The following is a 25,571-nucleotide window of genomic DNA, read 5'->3' as shown; positions in this document are numbered from 1 at the left end:
CCATTTCATCAGATCCCTCCTTATGTCCAGGTTGTATGTGGCAAATAGAGACATGATGATTAATAATCACTATGGCTACTTACTACTTGCCACTGCAACTGTTACTTTAAGCAGTTTGACATACAAATCTATCAACTCTTGTTACTGTGTTCACAACTATGGCAGAAACAATGTATCAGAGAAAGGTTTTTATGTTGCAGATGCTTGCACATGAACTTAGCCAAACATCACAAAGATGTATGGCAGAGGAGGTTCTCACCTCAAGGAGGACAAGCGGCACACTGTCAAAGGAAGTGTTTAGGAACAAGATTATCTCCAAGACACGCCTTCCAAAGACCTGTATTCTTTAACCTGGATTCGCCTTCTAAAGTTCTCTGAACCTCCCAAACCACTGCCATTTGTTAAGTTTTAAACCCAGGACATGGCTGAGGTGCCAGTTTAGCACATCAAAGTGGACCTGGCCTCCAGGTTCTCCCAGCAGCCTCAGTTCCTACCTGATATAGGGTATGGCTGGCATACCCCACCCTTTACCCTGAACACCCCAGCCCAGAGGCTGGGCTGCCCTTCCCCCCAGGGGCTCTTTCCTATATAGTCCAGACATTTTGGTTACCCAGCCTTTTTGTACCTTTGGCCTTCTGGCTGCTGCACCTGGTTCTTTTCTTCTCTCCTTCTCCTTACCCCTTCCCCTTGGCCCAGTATTAGATTTTCACAGATGTCTCAGCTTCTGGCTACACTCTCCCACAAATAAACTTTCTCCTCCACCACACCTAGGGGAAATCACATCCTTTCCCTTCCTTTTTATTTCTTTTTCTTTCGTTCACAACTAGCTGGGGACAACTTCGAACATGAGCCTACGGGAGACATCTTATGTGCAAATTACAACATCATCTAACTTTCTCACCAACCCAATAACCCCAGGTATTGTTATTATTCTCATTTGACAGGTAGGAAAACTGAGGTGCAGAGAAACTAATTTTTGGTTGTGAGCCTAGCCTTTAACGGCTGAGCCATCTCTCCAGCCCAAGAAACTAATTTTTAAGATAATACCTAAAGTAAGTGGTAGTATTAGGATAAACCCAAGTAGCTGAGACACAAGTTCATTTGTATTTCTGTCCTAAATTGCTAGGACTTATAGCTGACTCTAGTTCAAGGTCATGGGACATCATCCTAGCTCTGTTAACCACACGAACATTTCAGGCTTACACTTATTGAGAAAAAAATTTAGCAACTTGGCAGACCCTAGGAATTCCCCTGTAGTGCTTAATAAATGTATCCTCTTTTTGGAGATCTGAATTTAACATTTTCCACCTCGAAATCTGGATTGCTACCAAGTGTAAGGGTTGTAGTCCAGTGTAACGGCTTTTGAGTTGGATAGATTTTGTCTTGCTCACCTGCAGCTGTTAGCTTTCAGGAGTTGTGTCTCTCTCTGAGTGTCAGTTTCCCCATCTGACAAGCGCAGCCAATGAGGTAACAAGCAAAACACAAAGTACTTAGGGCAATGCCTGCTGCCCAGCAAGAGAAAACAACAGTGACAGAATGACAGTGGCAATGTCCAGGCAGTCATGATGCCTTAAAGACTCGAGATTATGGTGGGCAGTTTGGAAGGGTTGCAACATAAAATTTAGGACATCAAGTTGAAATGGAATTTCAGATCAACAATATTTAAAAATTAACTGCTTAAGTATCTCCCAAATACTGCATGAGATATATTTATGCTAAACGTGGGTTTTGTGTGTGTGTGTTGGTTTTGTTGTTTTTTGTTTTGTTTTTTCCTATTCTTGTTAACCTGAAATCCCAAATTATGAAGCGGCCCGATGTGTGTTACATAAGACAACTACAGGCCTCAAAGCCTCAACCCCTAGTTTGTTCCAGTGCACGTTGGATCCTGACCCCGGGAGGCTCCCAGGAGGGGTGGCAATCTCCGTGTTCTGCCCAGGCAGCACTAGCAGCACCCGGAGCGGCCCCGCCCCGCCCGGCCCTCCTGGAGGGCAGGTTCCAGAAGCTGTTCCAGGCGGGGCTGCCGGGTGGTGTGGAGTCGCTCCCTCCTCTCACAAAACGTGCCCAGGCAAGGCCAGTCGCTCGCCATGTCCGCTGTGGAGGCGGCGGATGTTTTCCACAGAGCCCGGGGCAGGACCCTGGACGCGTTTTCCTCAGGTACTGCTTGGCTCTTCGCCTGGGAAGGGGGGCACTCCAGAGCTGCAGAACCTTCCGCGAGGGGAACCTTCCGGTCGCGGGCGCTCACTTCTATCCGGATCCTTTCGTGGGTTGCACACAGCACCCGGGACCATTGTCGGAGTTGTTCCTCCCTCGCGGTGTTGGGTGCAAGTTCGCTGGCCTTGACTTGACCTTGCAAACCACAAACTTAAAAAATAAAGCAAACAAACTAAACAGAAGCGGGGCGGAGGTGGCAGAGAAGTGAATGACTGGCCTGTCTTCTCTCTTCCTCCGCAAACTTCTGTGGGGCAGCTGACAAGCAAGGGGTGTGTCAGGGGCTGGTAATTGTAGTGAGATTGTATTTATATCCCGTTGCTTACTGTAACCGTAGAGAGGGAAGGCATTCTGGTACTGGTAGCGTTCTTGGACGTTGGGCTTAGATAATCTGACCCTGTCTTGCCTCAAAGGGAGCGTTGTTAACACATCAGAATATTTCTGTAACTGAGTGTGTGGGGCAGGCACATGCTGGGTGTTAAGCAAATGATAGGCTCGAGCAACTCAGAGGATACCGGATTGGTTCCTGTTTCCCTGTGTTTCCTTTGGATCTTTGGGGTTGATTCTTCTCTGGCACTTGGCTTAGAATCACAGGAACACTTGCCTTGTTATCCAGCCTCTAATTTGCCTGAACTGCTCTGAAAAAAGAATCAGGCTCGTTCCAAACCCCGGAGGGCCTTGGCACCTGCTCTCCTCTGCTCACCTGGTAGGACTTGGAAGTCTGGTACCTTCTCAGCCTTCACATCCTATTTTCAGGTTCATTTCCTCAGACTTACCTCTGCCTAGCTAGCCAAAGAAGATCAATCCTACAGTTCTCTGCTAGGCCTTTGTTTCTTTTCCCTCCTTGCAGTTCAAGGTTCTGCACAGGTGCGCACAGCCAAAAATCCACTGATGATGGACTGGGGAAAGTCCAGTCTGCAGTGTTGCCATTTTCTACAAATTTTAATGTGTCTTAGGTTTTTGTTTGTTTGTTTTCCCAGCCTATATGTTTTTGAGATGCCTCCTATTCTAAGTAGTTCTCCTTCCTTCCTTCCTTCTGAGCAGTATCCCATTGATTGTGCATACGTGCTGTATGTTTTGTTAATGGATGTGCTGAGTTTTACCAACTTGGTGTCTTTCTTGTCTTTGCTTCTCCAGATTTCTTTTTGCCACAGTGCTCTAGGAGCGACTGCCATGGGCTTGCAGGAATGAACTCTTTGTCCTGATCCTTAGATTGGCAGGAGAGCTGGGCAAGAAGACACTCGGCCAACCGGAAGCTCCCACAGGAAATTAGGGGGAGGAGAAACAAACAACTGAATGTGTATTCCTGCACTTGATGCCCTTCCAGGGTTCCCCTTTGTAGGCTGTATTCCTCCCTAGAAGGCCCTGCTTCTCCCAACAGTCTATATTCTTAGAGTCTGTTCCTAGATGGAGGTATCTGAGTGACAGTGGCTCTATCTTTTGGCTACTAAATGTTCCTCATAGTCTCTTTAATATTCATCCCATCCCAGATAATCCCTTTGAAAATGACTCAGGCATTTTCTTAGTTTTAGTATATTTACTATTACTTCCTTGGTCCTGACTGATACAATGACCATTTAGTTACGTGCTTTTCATTCTTGTAAACAGTATTATAGTAAGCCTTTTTGTACAACTGTCTTTTATAAACACATGGGAGAATTTCTTCAGAAGCAGGGATGTGGATTATAGAGTATAATCATCCTCAGATTTACCTTCCAGAAGTGGTGGCACACGGCTTTAATCCCAGCACTTGGGAGGCAGAGGCAGGCGGATTTCTGAGTTCAAGGCCAGCCTGGTCTGCAGAGTGAGTTCCAGGACAGCCAGGGCTATTCAGAGAAACCCTGTCTCAAACAAACAAACAACAACAACAAAAAAAAAGGCGGGGGGGGGGCTGTAACTGTTTGTTCCCTCTAGCAGACTGGAAGAGTTTCTTGCTATCGACTTCTCTCCAGTCTGAAAAATACCATGTTTCATTTACACTCTCTAGTAAGCTGGGAAGAATAGAGAAGAAAAGGGTGACAAATTTCCAGACCTCAAACTCCAAATCTAGGCATGGAGCCATGGCACAGAAGTAGGAATCCTTGGCACCCAATGGCCACCACAGTGGGAGGAGTTGGGACTGTGTGTACTGTCCATGCTTGATAAGGGGGAGAGCATTGACTGACATCAGAATAAGGAATAGAATCAATTGTATGAAATGGATTTGAGATACCATCTGGAATGCTGAACACTGGTCATTTAGAGAGGCAGGGATGTGTGCCACACAGTGGGAGTAGACAGTGCTGCCTTAAGATCTGGAGACATTATTCTGAAGAGAACAATGTACCCCTGTGGATGGTTCCTGTGCATTGTCTGTGCTGTGTTCCTTAGCATGTGTTTCCATTCAAATGAGTGCAGCATACAGCGAAGATTCCAAAACAGAAACAGTCAGAAATTATTGAAAAACCAGCAGCCAGCCTTGGCACCAAAGCCTGGCAGGAAGGCTTAGGTGTGTGTGTGTAGGAACATGGTATCAGATGCCACAGAAATGTACATAGTTGTGTTCATAGATGCCCCCAGGACAGTCAGTTACTGTGGGAAGTAGAACCTAAGTCTGTAGAGACAGATCTCACACCTCCTTCAAAGGAGTTCAGTTAACTCAAGCAGCTGCCCCAGGTTTACATTGCACTCATCCCCAGGAACTAGCTACCTGAGCAACAGAGCCTCAATTTCTCCAGGAGTTTGATAAGTGAGTCTCAGTTTCAGCCATCCATTCCTTGTTAACATAATCCGCTCTGCTCTGCTGATGAGGGCTCACATTCTTAAGGCGTGTTCAGATACTCATTTTAATTAGGCAAATTGATAATTATAGTTCCTTGACACATATCCTAATTAAGATTCTTTTTCATCTAGCATGTAACTCCCTTCTCAGAGGTTTCCCACATCTGTTCTGAAGGAATTCTGAAAGGGAGAAATCACAGGACAAAGGTGCTTTTTAAAATTGTATTTGAGGGCTGGTGACATGGCTCAGAGGGTAAAGGTGTTTGCCACCAAGGCTGACAACCTGACTTTGATTACGGGAGCCCACATGTTAGACAACTAACTGCCATAGGTTGTCCTCTCACCTCCAGGTGAGTGCCATCTGTCACCCCACAAAATAATAAAATTGAATTTAATTGTTCTAAGGTCCTAAACTTATTTGTTTTTAGTTTATCCTATCAGGGTATTTCTACCTTCTTGAGTAGCTTTCTTTAAAGAATTGTTTGGGCAACTGGAGAGGCTCAGCAGTTAAGAACACTTCTACTCTACTGGAGAACCCGGCTTCAATTCCTGGAATCCAAATCAGGTGGCTTACAAACACTTGTGACTGTAGATCAGGGGGATCTACACCTCTGCACAGGACCCAGACACATGTGGTCTGTACTCACACAGGGAGACACATACAGAGATAAAAAATAAAAATAAATTTTAAAAGAGTGCATTTTAAAAATAATAAATAAAAGATTGTTTCTCTAAACGTTTTGCACCTCTGCAGCTGCCTTGTAGGAACTGATGGTTTTTGTTAATTCTGAACATTACTCAGTTTTCCCTGTAAATCCTCTCACTGGTGAGAGTAAGTGGATTCTCGGTAGAAATAATCAAGTTTAAACAGTTGCAACAGGGCAGGAGATGAAGTGAGCGCTTCAGCTGTGCCTTTTCATTTAGGACAAATTAGTTCTTTCTTATTTGATCAGGGATCTGTTCAATAGAAGCTGTGGGAGTGGACAGATTTGGCCCAACAGCCTAAATCGATCCCGAGTTTAATCCCAGTAGCTGAGCTTTGGTTGGTTGTGGAAGGCCCTGTGGTGATAACTGAGCAGTATGCAATTAACCAGGGAAGCTGGAGCTCGGTGACTGTTGATTGACTAAGTGACTGTAGCCAGTTAAATTGTTTCTTGTGTTACTCACTTCAGTGCTGCTTGGCCAATGCTGGAGCTCTCAGTGCTGGCTCTAAGAGCTGCCTACTCACAAGTCATTTTTGTTTTGTTTTGCTTTGATCAAATAACAGAGCTAAATTCAATTGCCCAAAGGACGTTCCCTCATGATAGTCCCTGTGAGTAAAGAGGAATGTTCCTCATTGTAATTACCAGCTAAGGGAACTGGTCAACAGTGCACATTCGCACGGTTAAAAAGGGCACACTTTAAAAAAAAAAAAAAAAAAACTAATTTTTAAATGAGTTTATTTGAGAATGGCTCTAGCCGAGGCTGGAACTAATACACCTCCTGCCTCAGTCTCCCTAGTGCCTGCATGACTGCTGGGTACCACCAGAACCTGGCTGGGTTTCTACGTTTAAACACTTCATTGGGATCTTATTTACTGTAACATTCTTTCCTATTGCGCTTACAGCTCGTTTTCAATAATGTTCCAGAGTGATGCAGGCATGCAGTACTTTAACGCAGTATTCTGTCCACCTGCAGTCTGGAAGTGTCCCTACTCCTACATGTCGCGGGTGCCACTACATTCCTGTGGAGATAAGTATTATTTGGACATTTCCTGTGAATGGAGTCATATGTGGCCCTTTCCTGGTTGGCTTCACCTCAGAATGCTTCAGAAGTCATCCGCACTGTAGCGAGTAGCTAGGGCTTTGCCTCCTTTGCTTCATCCCACTTAATGTGGGAATAACCAAATTTGTGTGTCCATGCATTGTTAAATATCTGGATTCTTTTTATATTGATGGGTATTCATTAAGACACTGTTTAAGTGAGTAGCTACTATGAACAGAACAAGGGTTTAAGTTTTTTTGTAGGTTTGGAATTTCTGGGTCATGCAGTAGCTGTGCTGCTATTTTACCTCCTGAGCAGCAGTGCCTGTGAGTAACCCAAGGAAGAAGGGTTTCTTTTGGCTCACAGTCAGAGGTATAGTTCTTCACGGCAGGGGCATGGTGACAGAGGGGTCTCAGCTGTGGCAGCTGAAGGCAAGGCAGCCAGTGTATTGCACCCATATTCAGGAAGCAGAGAGAGATGGACAATGGATGCTGCACTCGGTTCTCCCCCCTTCTTCAGTTCAGTGCATTGAGTGGTGTCGTCTGTATTCAGAGTTGGTCTTCCCTCATCAGTAAAACCTTTCTGGAAATACCCTCATAGACACACCCAGAGGTGTTTCCACAGTAATTCACTAAATCCAATGAAGTTGATTAGCCATAACAAATAGTGTTGAGTTTTTATGTACTTAATGGTCACTCAGAAGAAATACTTACTAAGATCATTAGCTATTTTAAAATTGTGGGGTTGTTTGTTTGTTTGTTTTTTAATAGTTGAGCCAAAAGAGTTCTTATTTCTGGACCAGGCTCCTTTCTTACTGAATGTATGATGTACAGACGTTGTCTTCAAAACAGGTTTTAGGTTATGATGAAGTGCAGCTGATCAGCTTTTTCTTTTATCATGTCCCAGCTACAAAATATTTCTTTCCCTAAGTTGCAGATCACAAAGACAGCATTTAATATATTTTATGGTAAGAACTCTTATTTAAGACAAGAAGTGTTTTCTCTTTTAAGTTCATAGGGAACCAGTGAGATGGCTTACTGGGTAAAAGCACACTCACCCTGAAAGCCAGGTGACTGGAGTTCCATCTCTGGAACAGACAGAAGGCTGGTTATTGTGGTAGACATCTGTACCCCCAGCACTCCCACAGCGAGATGGGAGACAAAACCAGGAGAATTGCAGACCATGCAGCTTGGCGGCCAGGTATCCTGGGACATACAGCAAAGAAAAAACAAGAGAACCAGCCTGAGAAATAGGTGCAAGGCAAGGACTGACTTGCAAAAATCATCCTCTGACCTCCTTAGGTGTGCTGTGGCACATGGGTGCCCTCCCCAGTAATAAAGTAAGTTAAAGAACTTAGTTTACACGGCTGAGGATGGAACCCACTCCCCAGGCATGGCAGGCAAGGGCTCAACCAGTGACCTTCCCTCCCAGCCCCTCAAGGTGATGTGTCTCTGTGACATAGAGGAAGGGTTTAGTTATTAGGAAGCTCTCATTGTTGCTTTCTTTCCTACCTATAGTTAAACAGTTTAAAACAGAGAGAATGCACTGTAGCTTTTCACATTTCATCTCATGAAGACCATAACTGCACACTGATTCACCCGTCCTTTCTAGGGCAGGCCAAGCACCTGCCTTGGCCTGAATGTATAGATAGACCTGATGTGACATTTCTATATATAAACACCAATGAAAGAATTGTGAGACCCCGACTTAGAGCATTTCTCCCTGGAAGGTAAAGCCCCTGGACGTTCCCCAAGCTTGTTTTCCCTGATCTCTAAAACTATAGCCAGAAAGAAGCTCTTTGTTCTCTATAGCCAGCAAAAAGCCTTTTTGTTTCTGTGCCTTACAGCCAGAGATGCGATAATTGTAGGAAGACCTACAAGGACATGGAGATAGACACCAGAGAGGAGGCTGCAGCTCACTCACCAGAGAGGAGGCTGCAGCTCACTCCCCCCCCCCCCACCAGAAAGGAGCTGTAGCCAACTCTCCTCCCAACTCCTCCCAACTCCTCCCAACTCCTTCCAACTCCTCCCAACTCCTCCCAACTCCTCCCAACTCCTCAGCTAGCTGTTAAAAGCCTCCTACTGTCACCGCTTGGGGTCGAACTCCCCAGCCCTGCATGGTGGAGGGACTTTGTCCTCAGCTAGCTGATAATAAAACCTCTTGCAGTTTGCATCAGGTGTGGTTTTCTCTCGAGATGTTGGGGTGTTGGCCAGTTCATCCCGGGACTTGACCGGAGGCCCAGCATTGAGGGCCTTACAGAATCTTTTCCAGTTGCGCATATTCCCCCAGCTCACCCCCCATAGACATGTAGTCAATTAAAAAGCAGTTGGGAAGCACTCTGTGGGGAGTTCTTAGATTTAAATCTTTTCCTTTCTGACATTTGTCTTCCAAACACCCAATTTCATGGTGTTTTATATTTCCCAGCTCACGTTTATTGAGGCTCTCCCCAACACTTTCCTCTTCATTAGAGACACACTTAGAGTTGGAAACAACTGTCCATGTTCTTCTGTTTCACACCTGTCATTGAACCAGGCAACTTCTAAGTGAGCAGCAGCACCAGCAGACTGCAGACAGGTCACAGGCAGCATGTGCTGAGCCAAGCAAGCCACAAGGGCCTGGCGCACAAGTGTGTATCATGCAGGAGCGTGGAATGAATACCAGCAGCGGCTAGACCACTAGCTGACCTCTGAATGCCATGGTCGTTTTCAGAAAGCTTCCAAAGTGCTAGCCAGACCTTCCAGGCACCCCTGGATTTCTGTTCAGAGTAGAATTTTCTTACAGGGAAGGCTGACAGACAACTTTTATGTCTATGCACTGCCCACATTTTAACTTTGCCACATGCTTCAGTGAGAAAGGGGCATTGATGTAGAGCTGGAGCAATGGCTGTCCCCAGCCGCCTGGGAACGCCTGCCTTGTGCCCCTCCCCGCAGGCAAGTTTGGTGTATGGATAGGTCAGACACCTAGGGAACAAATGGCCACATTCTGTGCAGCCTTCTTTAAGAAAAGAAAAACAATTCTTTCCATCCCAATACCACCTGGCCTCATGTATAAAGTGCGTGCAGAGAGCTTGGTGGATATGCCTGAAGGCACAGCTAACCATCACACACTGGCTTTGGTTTATGCTAGCTTCCTGTACCTAGGGCACCAAGGCATTTCATGGTGTAGGTTTTTATCCTAGTGAATGGACAAGGCCATAGACTATGATGACAAGTAAGTCCTTCACCTTTGCTGCCAAGTGACCCTGGTCCAGAGCAAGGTTTTTACTTGCCCAGGCTGCTCTTTCTCCAGGGTTTTCCAGCCCATCTGTTTACCCGAAGCAGAGGGACATTAGTGGTCTTTGTGTTGTCTATCTCTCCTCTGTTTAAATTATCCCTGGCCTTGTGTGTTCCTCCTTGAGGGCACACTGACTTTGTCTGCTCTTCTGCCCAGTTGCCACTACAAGCACCCTGGCCACCCCCAGGTCACCTGGGACTGACCCAGTTCCAGTAACTTTATGCATGCACTCTTGCCCTGCCACTTCCTCAGTGACACCGTGGAGCTGTTGGGGGTTGTTTTGTCCATGTTGTTTTCTGTACTGAGGTAAAATTGAGGGCTTCCCACATTCTGGGGGTAGATCTTTCCCATGGGGCTACCCCCCTAGCCCCAAGACAAACTGCCTCAAACGAGTTTGGGATCTGTCCCCCGCACCCTCTCGGCCCCCACTAGGTTTTTCTCTGTCTTTCTCCCCTGTGCCATCTCAAGGTTACAGTTGAAGAAACCTGCGTTGCTCATCTTTTATAACACTTAGGCCTCAACACTTGCTTTAACCCCTCCTTTCCTTAATTACACTTAGGGCAGATTGCAATGCACTCTCTCCTTAGGATTCTGTGGTCTTTCCTACTTCTGGACATTGGCTGGTGGTCAAACCCACTCAGGAGTCATGTGATGGTGTGGAAATAGATGGGTCCCTGCACGTGTTTCTGCCCCACATATTGTGCATTCTCTGGACAAAAGGAAACTGAAACCAACGTGTTAGACAGACCATTAGCGTTCCTCACACCCACACTGGACAGCCATGCAGTGTGCACTTCTCAGAAGCACTGCGGGATGAAGCCTTCCCATCAGATAGGTGCCGTCAGCTGGAAGGACTGGTATCTTCTTTCTGTATTCAAGGACTCTGCCTTGCAGGTGCCTTCAGGGCTACGTCTGCCCAGAGGAGGCGCCACTTCAGGTCTCCCTCAAGCTCCAGTGAGCCAGCAACTGCCAGCATCTTGGTGGGGAAACAGGGACATGGGCAGAGGCCAACCAACAGCTATCCAAAACAGGCACCCCAAAAGGTCCTGGAAATGTCTTACTGTTCGCCAATAATGCTAAGAGTCACCTGGCCAAGAAGTCTTGGCCTGTTTGCTGTCTTGCCTCCAAAGAATTTGGCAGGCCTTCACTTTTGGGTGGTAAGTGTGCCAGCCAAGCTATGACTCAGACGTCTTTGTGTCTCAAAATCATTTTTTTGTTGTTGTTGTTTTGGGGTTTTTGTTTTGTTTATTTGTGCATTTGAACTAAAATGTGGGTAAATTTGTCCTGGTACCTGGGACAAGTAATTTAGCAATTCTGCAGATTGTTCTTATGGTTAATCCTGTGGGGAGAGAAGTCCCTGAAGACCATTTTTAAATTACTTTTGGCGTACCGTACAGCTCACCCTTTGTAGGTGTGTGGTCTGTGCCCTTTATCTCATGCACAGAGTGGTGCAGTTGTCTCTGCAGCTCACCTTAGATTCCTACCTTCCTGAACAGAAACCCTGCACCCTTAGAGCTGCCGGCCCCTGGGCTCTCAACAGCCATCCCGGAAGGCATCCTACCTACCATATACAGCCTGGGTATTTTATGGTGAGGCTGTTGTAGAAAGAGTCCCAGAGGAGTGAATATTGTTTAGCAACCTTTTTCCCCCACTAAAATAAGATTAGTCCCCCAAGAAGAAAAGTGATTTGCTGAAGACATTTAAATTGCAGTTCACTATGCAGATTGCTGCCAGGGGGAGCAGCAAAAATTGTATTTTGCTGGCATTTGCTCTTTAGCCTAATAGCCTTCAGGCAGCCGTACGGCCTTCCTGTCGTTGCAGTTTTGTAACCAACACAGAATCCTTGGTATGGGAAAGGTAAGGGTGTTGGGACAAAGCATTAAATACTTATTCTAAAATGTCATCAGCTGATTTCTGAGTCACACTGTATGCCATGGATCAAACTCCAGGAGTCTTGTCTGCTAAGATGAGAGTCAAGGAGACTGATGGTGATCATGGGGTCTACAGGTAGCCCACACTAGACCATTTGCTCTATGCCTAATTCAAATGCTTTGCATGTTAACTAACTCTCCATAAGGAGCTGCCTTTATTCATTGTCACAGATGAGGAGACTGAACCCCAGAGAGGATAAGGAGCTCGAATGTGTTACAGTTTGTAAAGAATAGAAATGGATTGGGGCATAAACTCTTGAAACTCAGATTCTAGGCCCCCAGGCAAGAGGGTAGGTCATGGTGTGGTCTCACCCCAGCCTCCTGTTCTGCCTTGTGGTCATTTGCCTTACTCTTTCCAGGAGTGTGTCCCTCACAGGACCCTGTTGTTTGGTATCAGATAACAGCCTCTTCCTGCCCACCTTTCCCCATGGCTGTTCTGTAAGGCCGTAGAGGACAGGACCAGCCTGGGCAGGAAGACTAGGGCAGGTGATGAAGAAAAGGAATGTTGCAGTTGGTTGGCTGTGTGAACTTACGACATGATCCCAAGGTCTGTAGACTGAGAGTCTGGGGGGTGGAGGAACTACATTAGCAGAAACAGGTCCCCAAAGCTTTGTGATATTGAAAGCTTAAGGCCCTTCCTTCTGTCTCTGCTCCGAACTCTGTCTCTGTAACTCCTTCCATGGGTATTTTGTTCCCCATTCTAAGAAGGATCAAAGTATCCATACTTTGGCCTTCCTTCTTCTTGAGTTTCATGTGTTATGCAAATTGTATCTTGGGTATTCTAAGTTTCTGGGCTAATACCCGCTTATCAGTGAGTGCATATCATGTGTGTTCTTTTGTGATTGGGTTACCTCACTCAGGATGATATCTTCCATATGTACCCATTTGACTAAGAATTTCATGAATTCATCATTCTTAATAGCTGAGTACATTGTGAAAATGTACATTTTCTGTATCCATTCCTCTGTTGAGGGTCATCTGGGTTCTTTCCAGTTTCTGGCTGTTATAAATAAGGCTGCTATGAACATAGTGGAGCGTGTGTCCTTAACTGCCCCACCTGGGGATCCATCCCATATACAACCATCAAACCCAGACACTATTGCATATGCCAGAAAGATTTTGCTGACAGCACTCTGACATAGCTCTCTCTTGTGAGGCTATGCCAATGCCTGGCAAATACAGAAGTGGATGCTCACAGTCATCTATTGGATGGAACACAGGGCCCCTAATGAAAGAGCTAGAGAAAGTACCCAAGGAGCTGAAGGGGTCTGCAACCCTATAGGAGGAACAATATGAACTAACCAGTACCCCACAGAACTGTGTCTCTAGTTGCATATGTAGCAGAGGATGGCCTAGTCTGCCATCAATGGGAGGAGAGGCCCTTGGTCTTGTGGAGATCATATGCCCCAGTACAGGGGAATGCCAGGGCCAGGAAGCAGGAGTGGGTGGGCTGGGGAGCAGGGCGGGGGGAGGGAGGGTATAAGAAACTTTGGGGATAGCATTTGAAATGTAAATGAAAAAACATCTAATAAAAAAATGCCTGAATGAATGAATGAATGAATGAAAGAAAGAAAGAAAGAAAGAAAGAAAGAAAGCTAGCTTAAGGCACCTGGGGAAATAGCCAGGATGAATGGAATGCATGAATTGTGAGTGAAATGCATCAAGTGTAGAGATGTTGGATCTAAGATGCTGAATCCCAGAAAAATAAAGCTACTGACTATGCTCTGTTCATTTTAAAGTTAATTCTTTGGCTATCTAATCACATGTTATTTTGAGTTTGCTAAATTGACAGGAGTCAACACCTTGGATTCTTAAATCTTTATACTCTGTAATAATGTGAGGTAGTCCTGCTGAGGCCTTTTAATCACACTATTCAGCTAAGGTCTTGTGTGCCCAATTTGACCAAATTCCATTTAGAAAGTGTGCTGGTTTGCATAAAAATGGCCCCCAGAGGGAATGGCTCTACTAGGAGGTGTGCCCTTGTTGGAAGAGGTGTGGTTTTGTTGAAGGAAGTGTGTCACTAGGGCATTTGAGTTTCTTAGCGGTTTCAAATACCCAAGCCAGGCCCAGAATCTCACTGTGTCTTCCTGCTGCCCAAGGACCAGTACATAAGAATTCTTAGTACCTCTCCGCGCCGTGTCTGCTTGCATGCCCTGGTGTTTCCCATCGTGCTGATAATGGACTTTTACCTCTGAACATTAAGCCAGCCCCAGTTAGATGGTTTCCTTTATGAGAGTTGCCGTGGTAATGGTGGTTCTTCTCAGCAATAGAAACCCTAAGACAGGAAGTATGATTTTTCCCCTTTATGAAAATTAAGAGATCTGTTTATTCTACCTTCAGCTATTCAAGGGTGTTTCTAAGTAGCATATCCTGATGAGTGCATACATTGTTATAGCATGCGACACTAAGATACAGTGACACTCCTTGGCCTTTTTCTAGTCATGGGATAAGAATAGTGATTTATCTGCTTTGGGGATTGCATATACTGTAGTCAGTGACTGGCAGACATAACAAAGGATCCGTGATGTTTCTAATTTTCAGTATATATTAAAAGTCATCTTCCATTAACAATTGACAAATATGCCCAAAAGGTAACAAAAGTGAGCAAGAAGAAATACATTAGTAGAAACAGGTCCGAGAAGACATCCATCCACTTTGTGATACTGAAAGTGCAAACTATAAAGAGAATTGCAGCTTGAATGTCTGTTTTTCAGCAGGATTTAACACATAAACAATCTCAGAGGGAAGCTTAATAGGGAGGCAGTGTGCAGTTCCTACAGGCTTTTAAGGTTCACCCTATGTCAAGCTGCCTTGCACTTTATTAAACTGATGAAAATAATCTCAGAGGTTCTTTCTGTGCATGGTTTATTATACCCGTGATCCACTGTTAACCTGTCAATTTTGCAGGATGCTTGCCATGATAGTCTCTTACCAGGCAGCAGAAATTAGACATTGCCAGGTCTTGTAACTCTGTGTGTAGCAGATGAATCAGATTGGTAAATCAAAGCTTTGTCTTTAAAACATATTTTTAAATTAAAAGTTTGATTTAGAAATTGGTGACAAACTTGAGACATTGGCATGTGACTTCTGTGTAATCTCCATCAGTGGTATGGTCACCCCATCTAAGCCAGGGTGTGTGGTGGGCGGAGTAGGCCATTTGCACCTGCTTTTGCTCCTTGTAGCATCTCTGGTTCTCCTCTTCCCCACATTGAGCAAAATAGAAGAGTTTCCATAGAAGGGAGCTAGATGGAGAATTGGACATGTATGAGCTAGAGTAAGTTCAGGGGCATGGAGAAAGATCACACAGCCACAACCAATCTTTGGCAGGTGTCTCATGAGCAGTGAGGCCAGATTTTCCAAGAGAATTAAATCCATATATTTTTTTCTTAAATTCATGTGTATATATATATATATATATATATATATATATATATATATAATTCTTAAATCATTCATATATGATCTTTAAATTCTCTCTCTCTCTCTCTCTCTCTCTCTCTCTCTCTCTCTCACACACACACACACAATTTAAGTGTTGGCAACAGATTTCAAATTTTGTAAACAGTGTGTGGGTCCAGCAGAGCACATCTGCTAGTCAGACCATGAGTTTGGCATGTCTGGAGGAGAAGCTGGGTGTCTGGGCAGCAGCCGTACCTTGAGTCAGCCCCATGCTGTTGGCAGTGACTGTGGGTATCACAGACGACCGGGAGAAAGTGCTGGACCTTGCCAGCTTTATTTTTATGCATTCATCTCATTTACTGAGTCTCTCCGTTCCAGGAAAACTTTTTGGAGACAAAAAATGTCTATATGGAAATCAACAGCTTTGGGGCAGCCAGGAGCCCCTTCCAGGTTTGTGCATCTCTCCAGCCGCAGATACTCAACTGCTCATGGGCAGAAGACATTAGCTGTATGACCTTGAACTCAAGGCCTGAAAGTACTAGCTAGCTTTCAGTATCACTTTGGTTGAATAAAAAGCTGACTAAGTCAACTCTTAGAATATTCTCATACCTCTGATAGCCTCTGTGGCTAAGCTTTCCAGCTTCCTGTGGATAAAGGGGCTTAACTTTGCTCTGTACTAGAAAGTCAGCAGCAAACTTGAAGTTTGCATGAAAATCTAGGCCTGGGTTTCGTGTGTTTGCTTGCTTGTTTTAGTTTTGGAGATAGTGTCCTTATAGCTTAGGCTGACCTTGAACCTCCTATGTAGCTGAGCCTGACCTTGAATGCCTTATCCACTGCAGGAATTAAGGTATGTGCCACTACCTGGCCCAGGGCTTTATGTTAGTGTCTGTGCCTCTTGGAATGCTTGCCTTGTGAGATTATGATCCCATCTTTGTTGTTGGCTAGCCTAGTGAGTTCATTGTGATAAAGAGCTCCCCAGATGCAATGTCTGGGTGGGGGATGGAGGATAGGGGTTTGAGTCATGCATGGTTGTAACACACCATTGCTAGGAGACCCTTTCCCCTGATGCCTTTGATGCCACAAGTCCTCATGCTGTGAGCTCTTAAAGAACCAAGGATGGCCCCTTGCGGCATAGCTACCTGAAAACTCACATGGTCTTCATCTGACACCTCCAAACTGGCCAACACCACGTTTGATGCTTATGAGGGGCTGTGAGATCTGCTGAGCCTAATTCCTGACCTGGGAACTGTGAGACAATAGCCTTGGGCTGGCCTAAGCTGCTATGTTCCCGGTAATTTGCCATTTAGCAGTCCAGAGCTAACTGAATTTATTAAAGAATGGGTTAGAGAGATGGGTCAGTAAATAACATGTTCTCTAAGACCTGAGTCTGAGTCCCCAAATCCCATGCAAACCTGTACATGTGTCTGTAATCACAGCACTTCTATAGAGGGGCAAGAGGCAGCAACAGGAGAATCCTCAGAAGCCCTAGCCCCACACCTGGCTTATCGGAACAGAAAAATAGCAGAGACCCTGTCTGAAGGTGGAAGGCAAGGACTGGTTCTTGAGTTTGTATACACATACATACACACACAAACACACACACAGAGAGAGAGAGAGACAGAGAGAGAGAAACAGAGAGACAGAGAGAGAGACAGACAGACAGAGAGAAACAGAGAGACAGAGAGAGACACACACACACACACACACACACAGAGAGAGAGAGAGAGAGAGAGAGAGAGTTACCATACACACAAGAGTTAAAAATTACAATTCCGTTCATTATGGACATTTTTATACATGAGTATCTTATGTCTTCCAACTAAGCAAATGCACACTTTACTATGTGTAAACACTGTGCTGCTGTGCGTGTATGGGAGACATGTCCTTGCTTATGGCTGTTTTCATTGTAAGTCACAGTGTCGAAGAACAGAAATGTTAGAACTAGGGCCAGTGTGAGACAGGTGAGTGAGTAGAGGCGCTTGCCACCATGTCTAATGACCAAGTTCAATTCCTGAGACCCACATTGTGGACAGAGCAAGCTAATTCCCAAAGGTTGTCCTGTGCCCTCTATGCACAAGCTCACATGTGTCATTTCCCAGCAACAAACTGTAAATAAAATATAATAAAGTATTAGAGCTCACTAGTCACCAAAGAATTCTTCACTTAAGCCCTTTCCAATTCAAATAGTGTTGGGTTAATTTTTAAAAGCAGTTTTGAATGTGATAATTAGATAGTCATGGACAATACTGAGAAATGTTTAGGACCAAATACCTAAGCTAAATAAAGTCAGGGAAAAAACAAAACAAAACAAAATATAATAATAATAAATAATAATAATAATAAACCCAAGTGAGGACGCCTCAGACCACTTGGGAGAGAGAAGAAAGCAGGTGGGGAGGGACCTAGGAGGGAAAGTGGACAGGGAGAGGAGTGTGGGGAAGAGGGCAACTTGATCATTTGGTACTGGGTGAGGGAAAAGGACTGAAGCCCCCAGGGCCAACAGAAAGAATTGAGACAGGCAACCTCATGAAGTAGGAGGTTGGGGGGACCCTCCAGAATGCACCAGAGACCTGGGAGGTAAGAGACTCTCAGGAATCAAAGGGAAGGACCTTAAATGAAATGCCCGACAGTAGGGAGAGGGAACTTATAGAGCCCACCTCCAGCAGGAAGACAGGGCATCAAGTGAGGGATGGGGTTGTCATCCCACAGTCACAATCTGATCCATAATTGTTCCTGTCTGAAAGAATTACAGGGATGGAAATGGAGAGGAGCCTGAGCAAAGGGAGTTCCAGGGACAGACCCAAAGTGGGATCCAGCTCAAGGGGAGGTCCCAAGGCCTGACACTTACTGAGACTATGGAGCGCTCACAAAAAGGGGTCTATCATGACTGCCCTCTGAAAGACCCAACAAGCAGCTGGAAGAGTCAGATGCAGATACTTACACCCAACCAATGTACAGAAGCAGCTGACCCCTGTTGTTGAATTAGGGAAGGCTGAAAGAAGCTGAGGAGAAGGGCAATCCTGGAGGAGGTCCAGCAGTCTCAATTAATCTGGGCCCCTGAGATCTCTCAAACACTGGACCACAAAACAGACAGCATACACCCACTGATATGAGGCCCCCAACACACATACAGTAGAGGACTTCTAGGTCTGTGTTAATTCAGAGATGATGCACCTAACCTTCAAGAGAATGGAGGCCCCAGAGAGTTTAGAGGTCAGGTGGAGTGTGGGGTAGGGGCATCCATGTGGACACGGGGTGAGGTGTGGAATATGGAGTAGTTGGAGGGTGGATTGGGGGGGGTGGGATATGGAGTGTAAAAAATAAATTAATTTTTAAAAAAAGAAAAAGAAAAAGATACAACCCCAAAATACTACAGTTAAAACAAAAGGTTCTCCTTAGAGTGGTGTTTCAGTTTGGGAGAAACTGCCCCTTACCCAGAACACTGAGTCTCCTGCCAGCCAGGGTCCTTGGCTGGTTGCAGGCCAACTATCCTCAGATGTCAGTGGGCATGCATCAGTGAAGAATTCAACTGACTCTGCCCCATTACGTGTCTTACCCTCTCCCTGCTGATGTTACTGGTTCCCAGCTCGTCACAGTAGCCCACCAAGACCACTCTTTACCCTGTACAACATCCACTGTTGCCAACGCTTCCTCTTTCTCCCTCAAGCCTCTATTTCCAGACAGTTCTCCTTAATTAGACTTGTCTAGCATTTACCCCCTAAGTCTCTAAGATAGTCTGCTTAGAGAAGTTAGTGGGGGCAGGGGGGCGGGAGATGGGGTGTCTACATGTGTGTTTCTCAGTAATGTCAGAAGTTCTGATTGTAAATCAACTATGTTGTGTCTTGAGCTGCTCTGACTCGCTTCCAGAGGGTCTGGAGAAGCTGGGTTTTCCTACAGTGGGCCGTAAATAGTAGCTTCACCCTAGATAAGATGCTACAAAGGTCATCCTGGAGGTATCCTAGGGCATGTCTGGTCTCTGGAATTCAGTTTCATCCTGTAAAACTCTGCTGTTTGAGGGATAAAGGAGATGGGTGCTCTCAGAGCAGCCATCCTTCCAGGACGAAGTTTATGTAGCCCCACACCTTTAATTCAACCTGTTCTTTAATAACTGGAAGCAACAATGACTTTTCCTTAATATCTCTTAATATCAATTGACTCAAATCCCCAATAAAAAGGCATAGGCTAACAGACTGGTTACGTAAACAGGACCCAACATTTTGCTGCACATAGGAAACCCACCTCAGTGATAACGACAGAACTACCTCAGAGTAAAAGGCTGGAAAACAAGTTTCCAAGCAAATGATCCCAAGAAACAAGCTGTAGTAGCCATTCTAATATCAAATAAAATTGACTTTTAATCTAAAGTTATCAAAAAAGATAAGGAGGGACACTTCATACTCATCAAAGGTAAAATTTAAATATGTTCAAATTTGCTCTTTGTGTGTGAACATAACTGGAGGTTAGAGGACAGCTTTTGGGAGTTCATTCTCCCCTTCCACTGTGGGATAAGGTGTTGAATTCAGGATATCAGGCTTGTGTGGCAAGGACCTTTATCTGCTGGGCTATCTCTTGCCAGGTCCGTTTAAAACACAGATTCTCACCATGTGCTCAGGCTGGCCTCTAATTCCAGATCCTTCTGTTTTCATGCCCAAGTGTGGGGTTTGCAGGCATTATTGCCGTGCAGTTGAGCTATGCAGCATTCAAATTGAGGTGGCAATAAAGACCACAGCTCCTGAGAAAAACTCTAGAAGATGCTTTGCAAGTGCAGAGCCCTGAGCTAACAGTCACTTAATAAGATAGATACATTCAAGAATGAATTTATGAAATTCCTAGGCAAATGGATGGACCTGGAGGGCATCATCCTGAGTGAGGTAACCCAATCATAAAAGAACTCACACAATATGTACTCACTGATAAGTGGATATTATCCCAGAAACTTAGAATAGCCAAGATATAAGATACAATTTGCAAAACACATGAAACTCAAGAAGAATGAAGACCAAAGTGTGGGCACTTTGCCCCTTCTTAGAATTGGGAACAAAACACCCATGGAAGGGGTTACAGAGACAAAGTTTGGAGCTGAGACGAAAGGATGGACCATCTAGAAACTGCCATATCCGGGGATCCATCCCATAATCAGCTTCCAAACGCTGACACCATTGCATACACTAGCAAGATTTTGCTGAAAGGACCCAGATAGAGCTGTCTCTTGTGAGACTATGCCGGGGCCTAGCAAACACATAAGTGGATGCTCACAGTCAGCTATTGGATGGATCACAGGGCCCCCAATGGAGGAGCTAGAGAAAGTAACCAAGGAGCTAAAGAGGTCTGCAACCCTATAGGTGGAACAACATTATGAACTAACCAGTACCCCCCCCCCCCCCGAGCTCTTGTCTCTAGCTGCATATGTATCAGAAGATGGCCTAGTCGGCCATCAGTGGAGAGAGAGGCCCATTGGTCGTGCAAACTTTATATGCCTCAGTACAGGGGAATGCCAGGGCCAAGAAGTGGGAGTGGGAGGGTGAGGGAGTGTGTGGGGAACTTTTGGGATAGCATTGGAAATGTAAGTGAAATAAATACCTAATTAAAAAAATAAGATAGATACAGCCGGTTGAGTATTTCAAGTGTAGAGCTGCATTCACTTGAGATCTGTGAGTGAGAATTTCTGGAAAGACGCTTTGACTACAAAGGCTAATTAGCTGGTTAGAAATTCAGTGATTGCAAGTCCAGAGCCAAATTATCTTGGCCATCTTTAGCCTACTTAGAAGCCACTTAACTGCCCTCTTGTATATGTGACCTAATGTCTTTGTAGCCATTAGTTAAATCACTTGGAATGTACAAACACATTGACAGCTTCTAGCAGTGCAGAGACTTAGCCTGCCGGCGTCACACTGCATGAGCCCCATAACTGAGCTATTCTGTGACTGCCTACCCGATATCTCCACCAACATATTTGAAGAATGTCTAGATGTATGCTTTTCCCTTGTTCTGTTATTTAAAAGCTTTCTGACACTATTTCCATATTGGAAAATGGAGTTTGGAGTAACTCAAATCCATGTTCCTGGAGCATGGTCTCATATCTGACTCCAGAATAAATTCTCTTCTCCCCTTTGAGGTGAAAGCTGTGGTTTTGTATCAGCAAGTTGAATCTATTTATTTTGTGCTTCATCATCATAAAATTGACACTCTCCGTTTTTACTAAGTAAATGTGTAATGAAAGATTTATTTGAATACCTTCAAGGACTATTGACTTTCTAGGGCTCTTGACTATTTTGTCATGGGAAACCACTTGTTAAAATGTTTGCCGCAGGAAACATTCTGAACTGTGTCATAGTAAGTTGATTTATTCTGTGACCTTGGGTGCCAGACACCTCCTGGGTCTACTTCTGATTAATTTATGTGTTTTAAATAGTTTTGCAGAGGGTCTCAGAAATCAAAACATAGCTAAAAGCGATTAGTGGCATACAAAATAATTTTTAAAAATGTTACTAATCACTAACTTTAAAAACACAAAACAGAATCTGGTAGGGTTTTTGTTATTGTTTGGTTTTGGTTTCCGGTGTGTGTGTGTGTGTGTGTGGTGTTGTTGTTGTTTTGTGTTTGTTTGTTTGTTTGTTTTATGCTATGTATTCAGCTCTTCGGGAAGAGGCTCTCCCCTTGACCCTTATCTCTTCAGTCTGATTCGTAGTCAATTACTACCAACAAATTACCCTGAAACTTGGCAGTGAGAAGCAGCAAGCCTACATGATCACAGAGATCCATTTGGGGGTCTGGATGCATCATTGCTGGATGCTGTGGCCACAGACACTCCTAAGACTCCAGTTAAGGCTCTGTTCTTATCCAAAATCTCAGTAATGAATATCTCTCTTCCTGGTGTACTCACATGGCCGTTGGTCAGACTCAGTTATTTCTGGGATGTTACAGACTCTTCCTTCTGGTCCTTGCCATATTAGTCAATCCATAGGGCAGTTTACAATATGGCAGTTTTGTTTTGCTTTCTTCTGAGACAAAGTCTTTCTCTATAGTCCCTGGGTGACTTGTATTTGTCTCTGCCTCTGAGCACTGGGATTAAAGTCAAGCACCACTGTAACCAGCTTGATAAGATGACAGCTTTTGACTATGGAGCAAGGAGAGGAGAGGGAAGAAGGAAGAAGGTCATAGCCTTCCAGCCTGTATCTGAGAGGATGCACTGTTAGCTCGGTTCTGTTCATTGGAAGCAGGTGCAGCCCATGCTCAAGGATTTCACAGGAGGGCACACTATCGGGCAGTGTCTTTAAGGACCACCTTGGTCTTTTTATCAAGCACAGTAAAGGCTGAATAAATGAATTAAATCCTTCAGTAGAGTTTGCTCTCTGCCCTCCCTGTACATCGGGCAGTGTCTTAAGGACCACCTTGGTCTTTTATCAAGCACAGTAAAGGCTGAATAAATGAATTAAACCCTTCAGTAGAATTTGCTCTCTGCCCTCCCTGTACAGCATGATGCACACCCAAGCCCCAGCCACTCCTTGTTCGCAGTAAACTCAGGTTGATTGCGGTTGGACCATACAGCCATGATGTTGACCAAGGACTAATAGGGTAACATGCAGGTGCCCTTTGTTCTGTAAGTTTGGTGACTTTTAGAATAACTTGTTATATTGCTGTAATTTGCCAACAGTAGATACTGATTTTTTCACTACTGAATATAAAGGTCGAGGTGATAGATTTGTTGATTTGTTTGAGGTAGTTATTTCACCTTTTGTATGTATAAAAGAGACATTGTGGGGTGTGTGTGTGCGCGCGCGCACGTGCATGTGGCAGGGCATTTTATTTTTGTCAGTATTACCTCGGTTAAACTGGGAAGAAAGAAAACCCCTCCCATATTCAGTCTCGAAGTGTGCTGATACCCAGGCCATATTGCCTTTGAATTATTAGCATTGATTTGTTTCTTTCCTTTTTTTCCTTTTACATTGATGTACTCGTTTCAAGATTTCAAGACTATTCCTGGCACCACATCTCCCACCAGATAGCCAGAGCTTTTGAGTGCCAAGTTTTATAATTAAAATTCTGTTGCATTCCCCCCAAACAGCACAAATGGTGCCATTAAGCCTGGAAGAAAAGATTCGTAAGCACTTTACCTAGTAATTTAAATATAACACCCTGGCTGCATCAGTTTGGGTATTTTTAATTCCAATTAGAACACTATTACTGAGCATTAATATCCTCTGCACTGTGTTCCTCTGTGGTCTTGGGTTCATTTCAGATGTCTAGGTTTTAAACAAACAGCTTGGGTACATGGCTACAGCAACCTGCATGGTTACCCGTGGCCATTGGGAATCACCAGGTCCCCAGCATAATTAGTATAAATCAAAATCCTCTAGACAGTGACAGGAAAATGGTATGTTTGGACAGCAACTTATCAAAATGACCTACTTAATTTAAGAAAACTACTGTTTCCACTTGCATGGTAACCTGGATGCTTTCACTGACAGATTTTATATCAACCCCTCCCCCTTAGAAAAGGAACGGGAATGGAAAGGTCCGTTCTACTTCGTCCAAGGCGCAGACACTCAGTTTGGGCTGATGAAGGCCTGGTCCACCGGGAATTGTGACGCTGGCGGTGACGAGTGGGGGCAGGAGATTCGCCTCACGGAGCAAGCTGTTAAGGCCATCAACAAGCTGAACCCTAGACCCAAATTCTTTGTTCTGTGTGGTGACCTTGTTCATGCCATGCCAGGTAAGTCCGGGGGCTGTTAAGGAGGGCCTTTTCTTCTTCAGCTAATCATTAATAGCTTTTGTTCCAAAGACATCTCTGTTCAGTGTTGTTCCTGTCCTTCAAGGTGTTGTGCTATTTATTGAATATCAGAAAATGCATGCTCACTTTTTATTTAGAATTTGGCAAGATTAATCACAGTAATTAGGCCAAGTTACCTTTCAGATAATCCAGCTTAGTAAGAAAACACACCCCTGTGTCACCTTGCTACATTTCCAAAGACAAACATTATAACTTCCAAATACCACATGTGTGACTGTCCTAATACCACACTTATGACTATTCCAATGCCACATCTGTCCCTGTACCACCTGTGTGACTGTCCCAATAACACACCTGTGACTGTCCCAATATCACACCTGTGACTATCTCAATGCCACATGTGTGACTGTCCCAATGCCACATGTGTGGCTGTAATCCAGCCCCTTCTTTTGTTGCTTCTCTTTTTAAATTTTTATTTTATGTGGATGGGAGTTTTGCCTTCATGTATATATGTGCACCATGTGTGTGCAGTACCTGCACAAACCAGAAGAGACATCGGAGCCTCCAGACCTTTGTGAGCTACCATGTGGGTGCAAGAGCAGCAAGAGCTCTTAACCACAGAGCTATCACTCTGGTCCTACTCTCCTTGCTTGTTACAGGTTTATTTCGCCCATATCTGTTGCTGCGTTAGTTCTGGCTGGATCCAGGGGCTCAGAGGTTGCTCTCTGAACTTGATCTCTCCATCTCTCAGCTGTATGTTCCTCTTAGTTGACTTCATTTGCATCCAGGCTCTCTAGGTAGTGGCTGCCTAGTGTAGCAGTGGATTAGTTAAACTGATTTGGCTCCTTGCAGGTCTCACATGCACTGCACCCGCCCAAGAGCTCTCTGGATTCTCAAATGAAAGACAAACACACACACACACACACACACACACACACACACACACACACTCACTCACTCACCAGCTATTTTTGATATACCTTGACTAGCTCAATGGTTGGGCACTTCTAAACCTCCCTGCAGCTTGCACACACTCCCTCCCAGTATTCTTGAGTTAGTATATTTTAAAATCTATATTTCATCTCTGCTACCTCAGACCTAATTGGGGAGGGCCACTAGGGTCACTTTCCTGAATTCTTACATGCTGGCAGGCCTTTAAGTTTCATCGTTTTTTGGGTTGGGGATTTAGCTCAGTGGTAGAAGCGCTTGCCTAGCAGGTGCAAGGCCCTAGGTTCGGTCCTCAGCTCTGAAAAAAGTCTTTCTGCTTCTCCATCATGGTGATTCTCCCCTACACCCCATCCCTTGCCTCCCCCGTCTCCCTGTCGATTCTTTATTATCAATCATAGCCAGCTGGGGGCAGGGATCCTCAGGTCTGGAAGCGTGGCTTTTGGGAGCTGAAATAAGACAAAGCATTAGGACCAATTCCCAGCAACCTAGATAGTGTCTATAAACCTAAGGAGTTCTAGGTGTTTTACAGAAATTTCAGCAGAAACAAAGTGACCTGTTCTGAATGACCCAGTCAGGGT

The 25,571-nt window shown here is 44.8% G+C and overlaps 1 protein-coding gene across 3 annotated transcripts in view; it reads left to right on the top strand.

Moving 5' to 3' along the window:
• The first annotated feature begins 1,979 nt into the window (after positions 1 to 1,979).
• The window catches only part of Cpped1 (calcineurin like phosphoesterase domain containing 1), a 103,404-nt gene continuing 79,812 nt past the window's right edge, over positions 1,980 to 25,571 (top strand). The window contains exons 1-2 of one of the 3 annotated variants that reach the window (XM_085832111.1): positions 1,980 to 2,154; positions 23,809 to 24,027. In XM_085832111.1, the coding sequence (XP_085688237.1) occupies positions 2,085 to 2,154; positions 23,809 to 24,027 (289 nt within the window). In that variant the 5' untranslated portion in view covers positions 1,980 to 2,084. The remainder of the gene's footprint in view (positions 2,155 to 23,808; positions 24,028 to 25,571) is intronic. The other 2 variants (XM_021185343.3, XM_085832110.1) reach the window with 2 other exon arrangements.

The sequence above is a fragment of the Mus caroli genome, unplaced genomic scaffold, assembly GCF_978045245.1.
Source record: "Mus caroli unplaced genomic scaffold, Mus_caroli_1 scaffold_17, whole genome shotgun sequence".
Lineage (NCBI taxonomy): Eukaryota > Metazoa > Chordata > Mammalia > Rodentia > Muridae > Mus > Mus caroli.
Note: the sequence above shows the minus strand (reverse complement) of the source record. Positions and strands in the feature narration are given on the sequence as shown.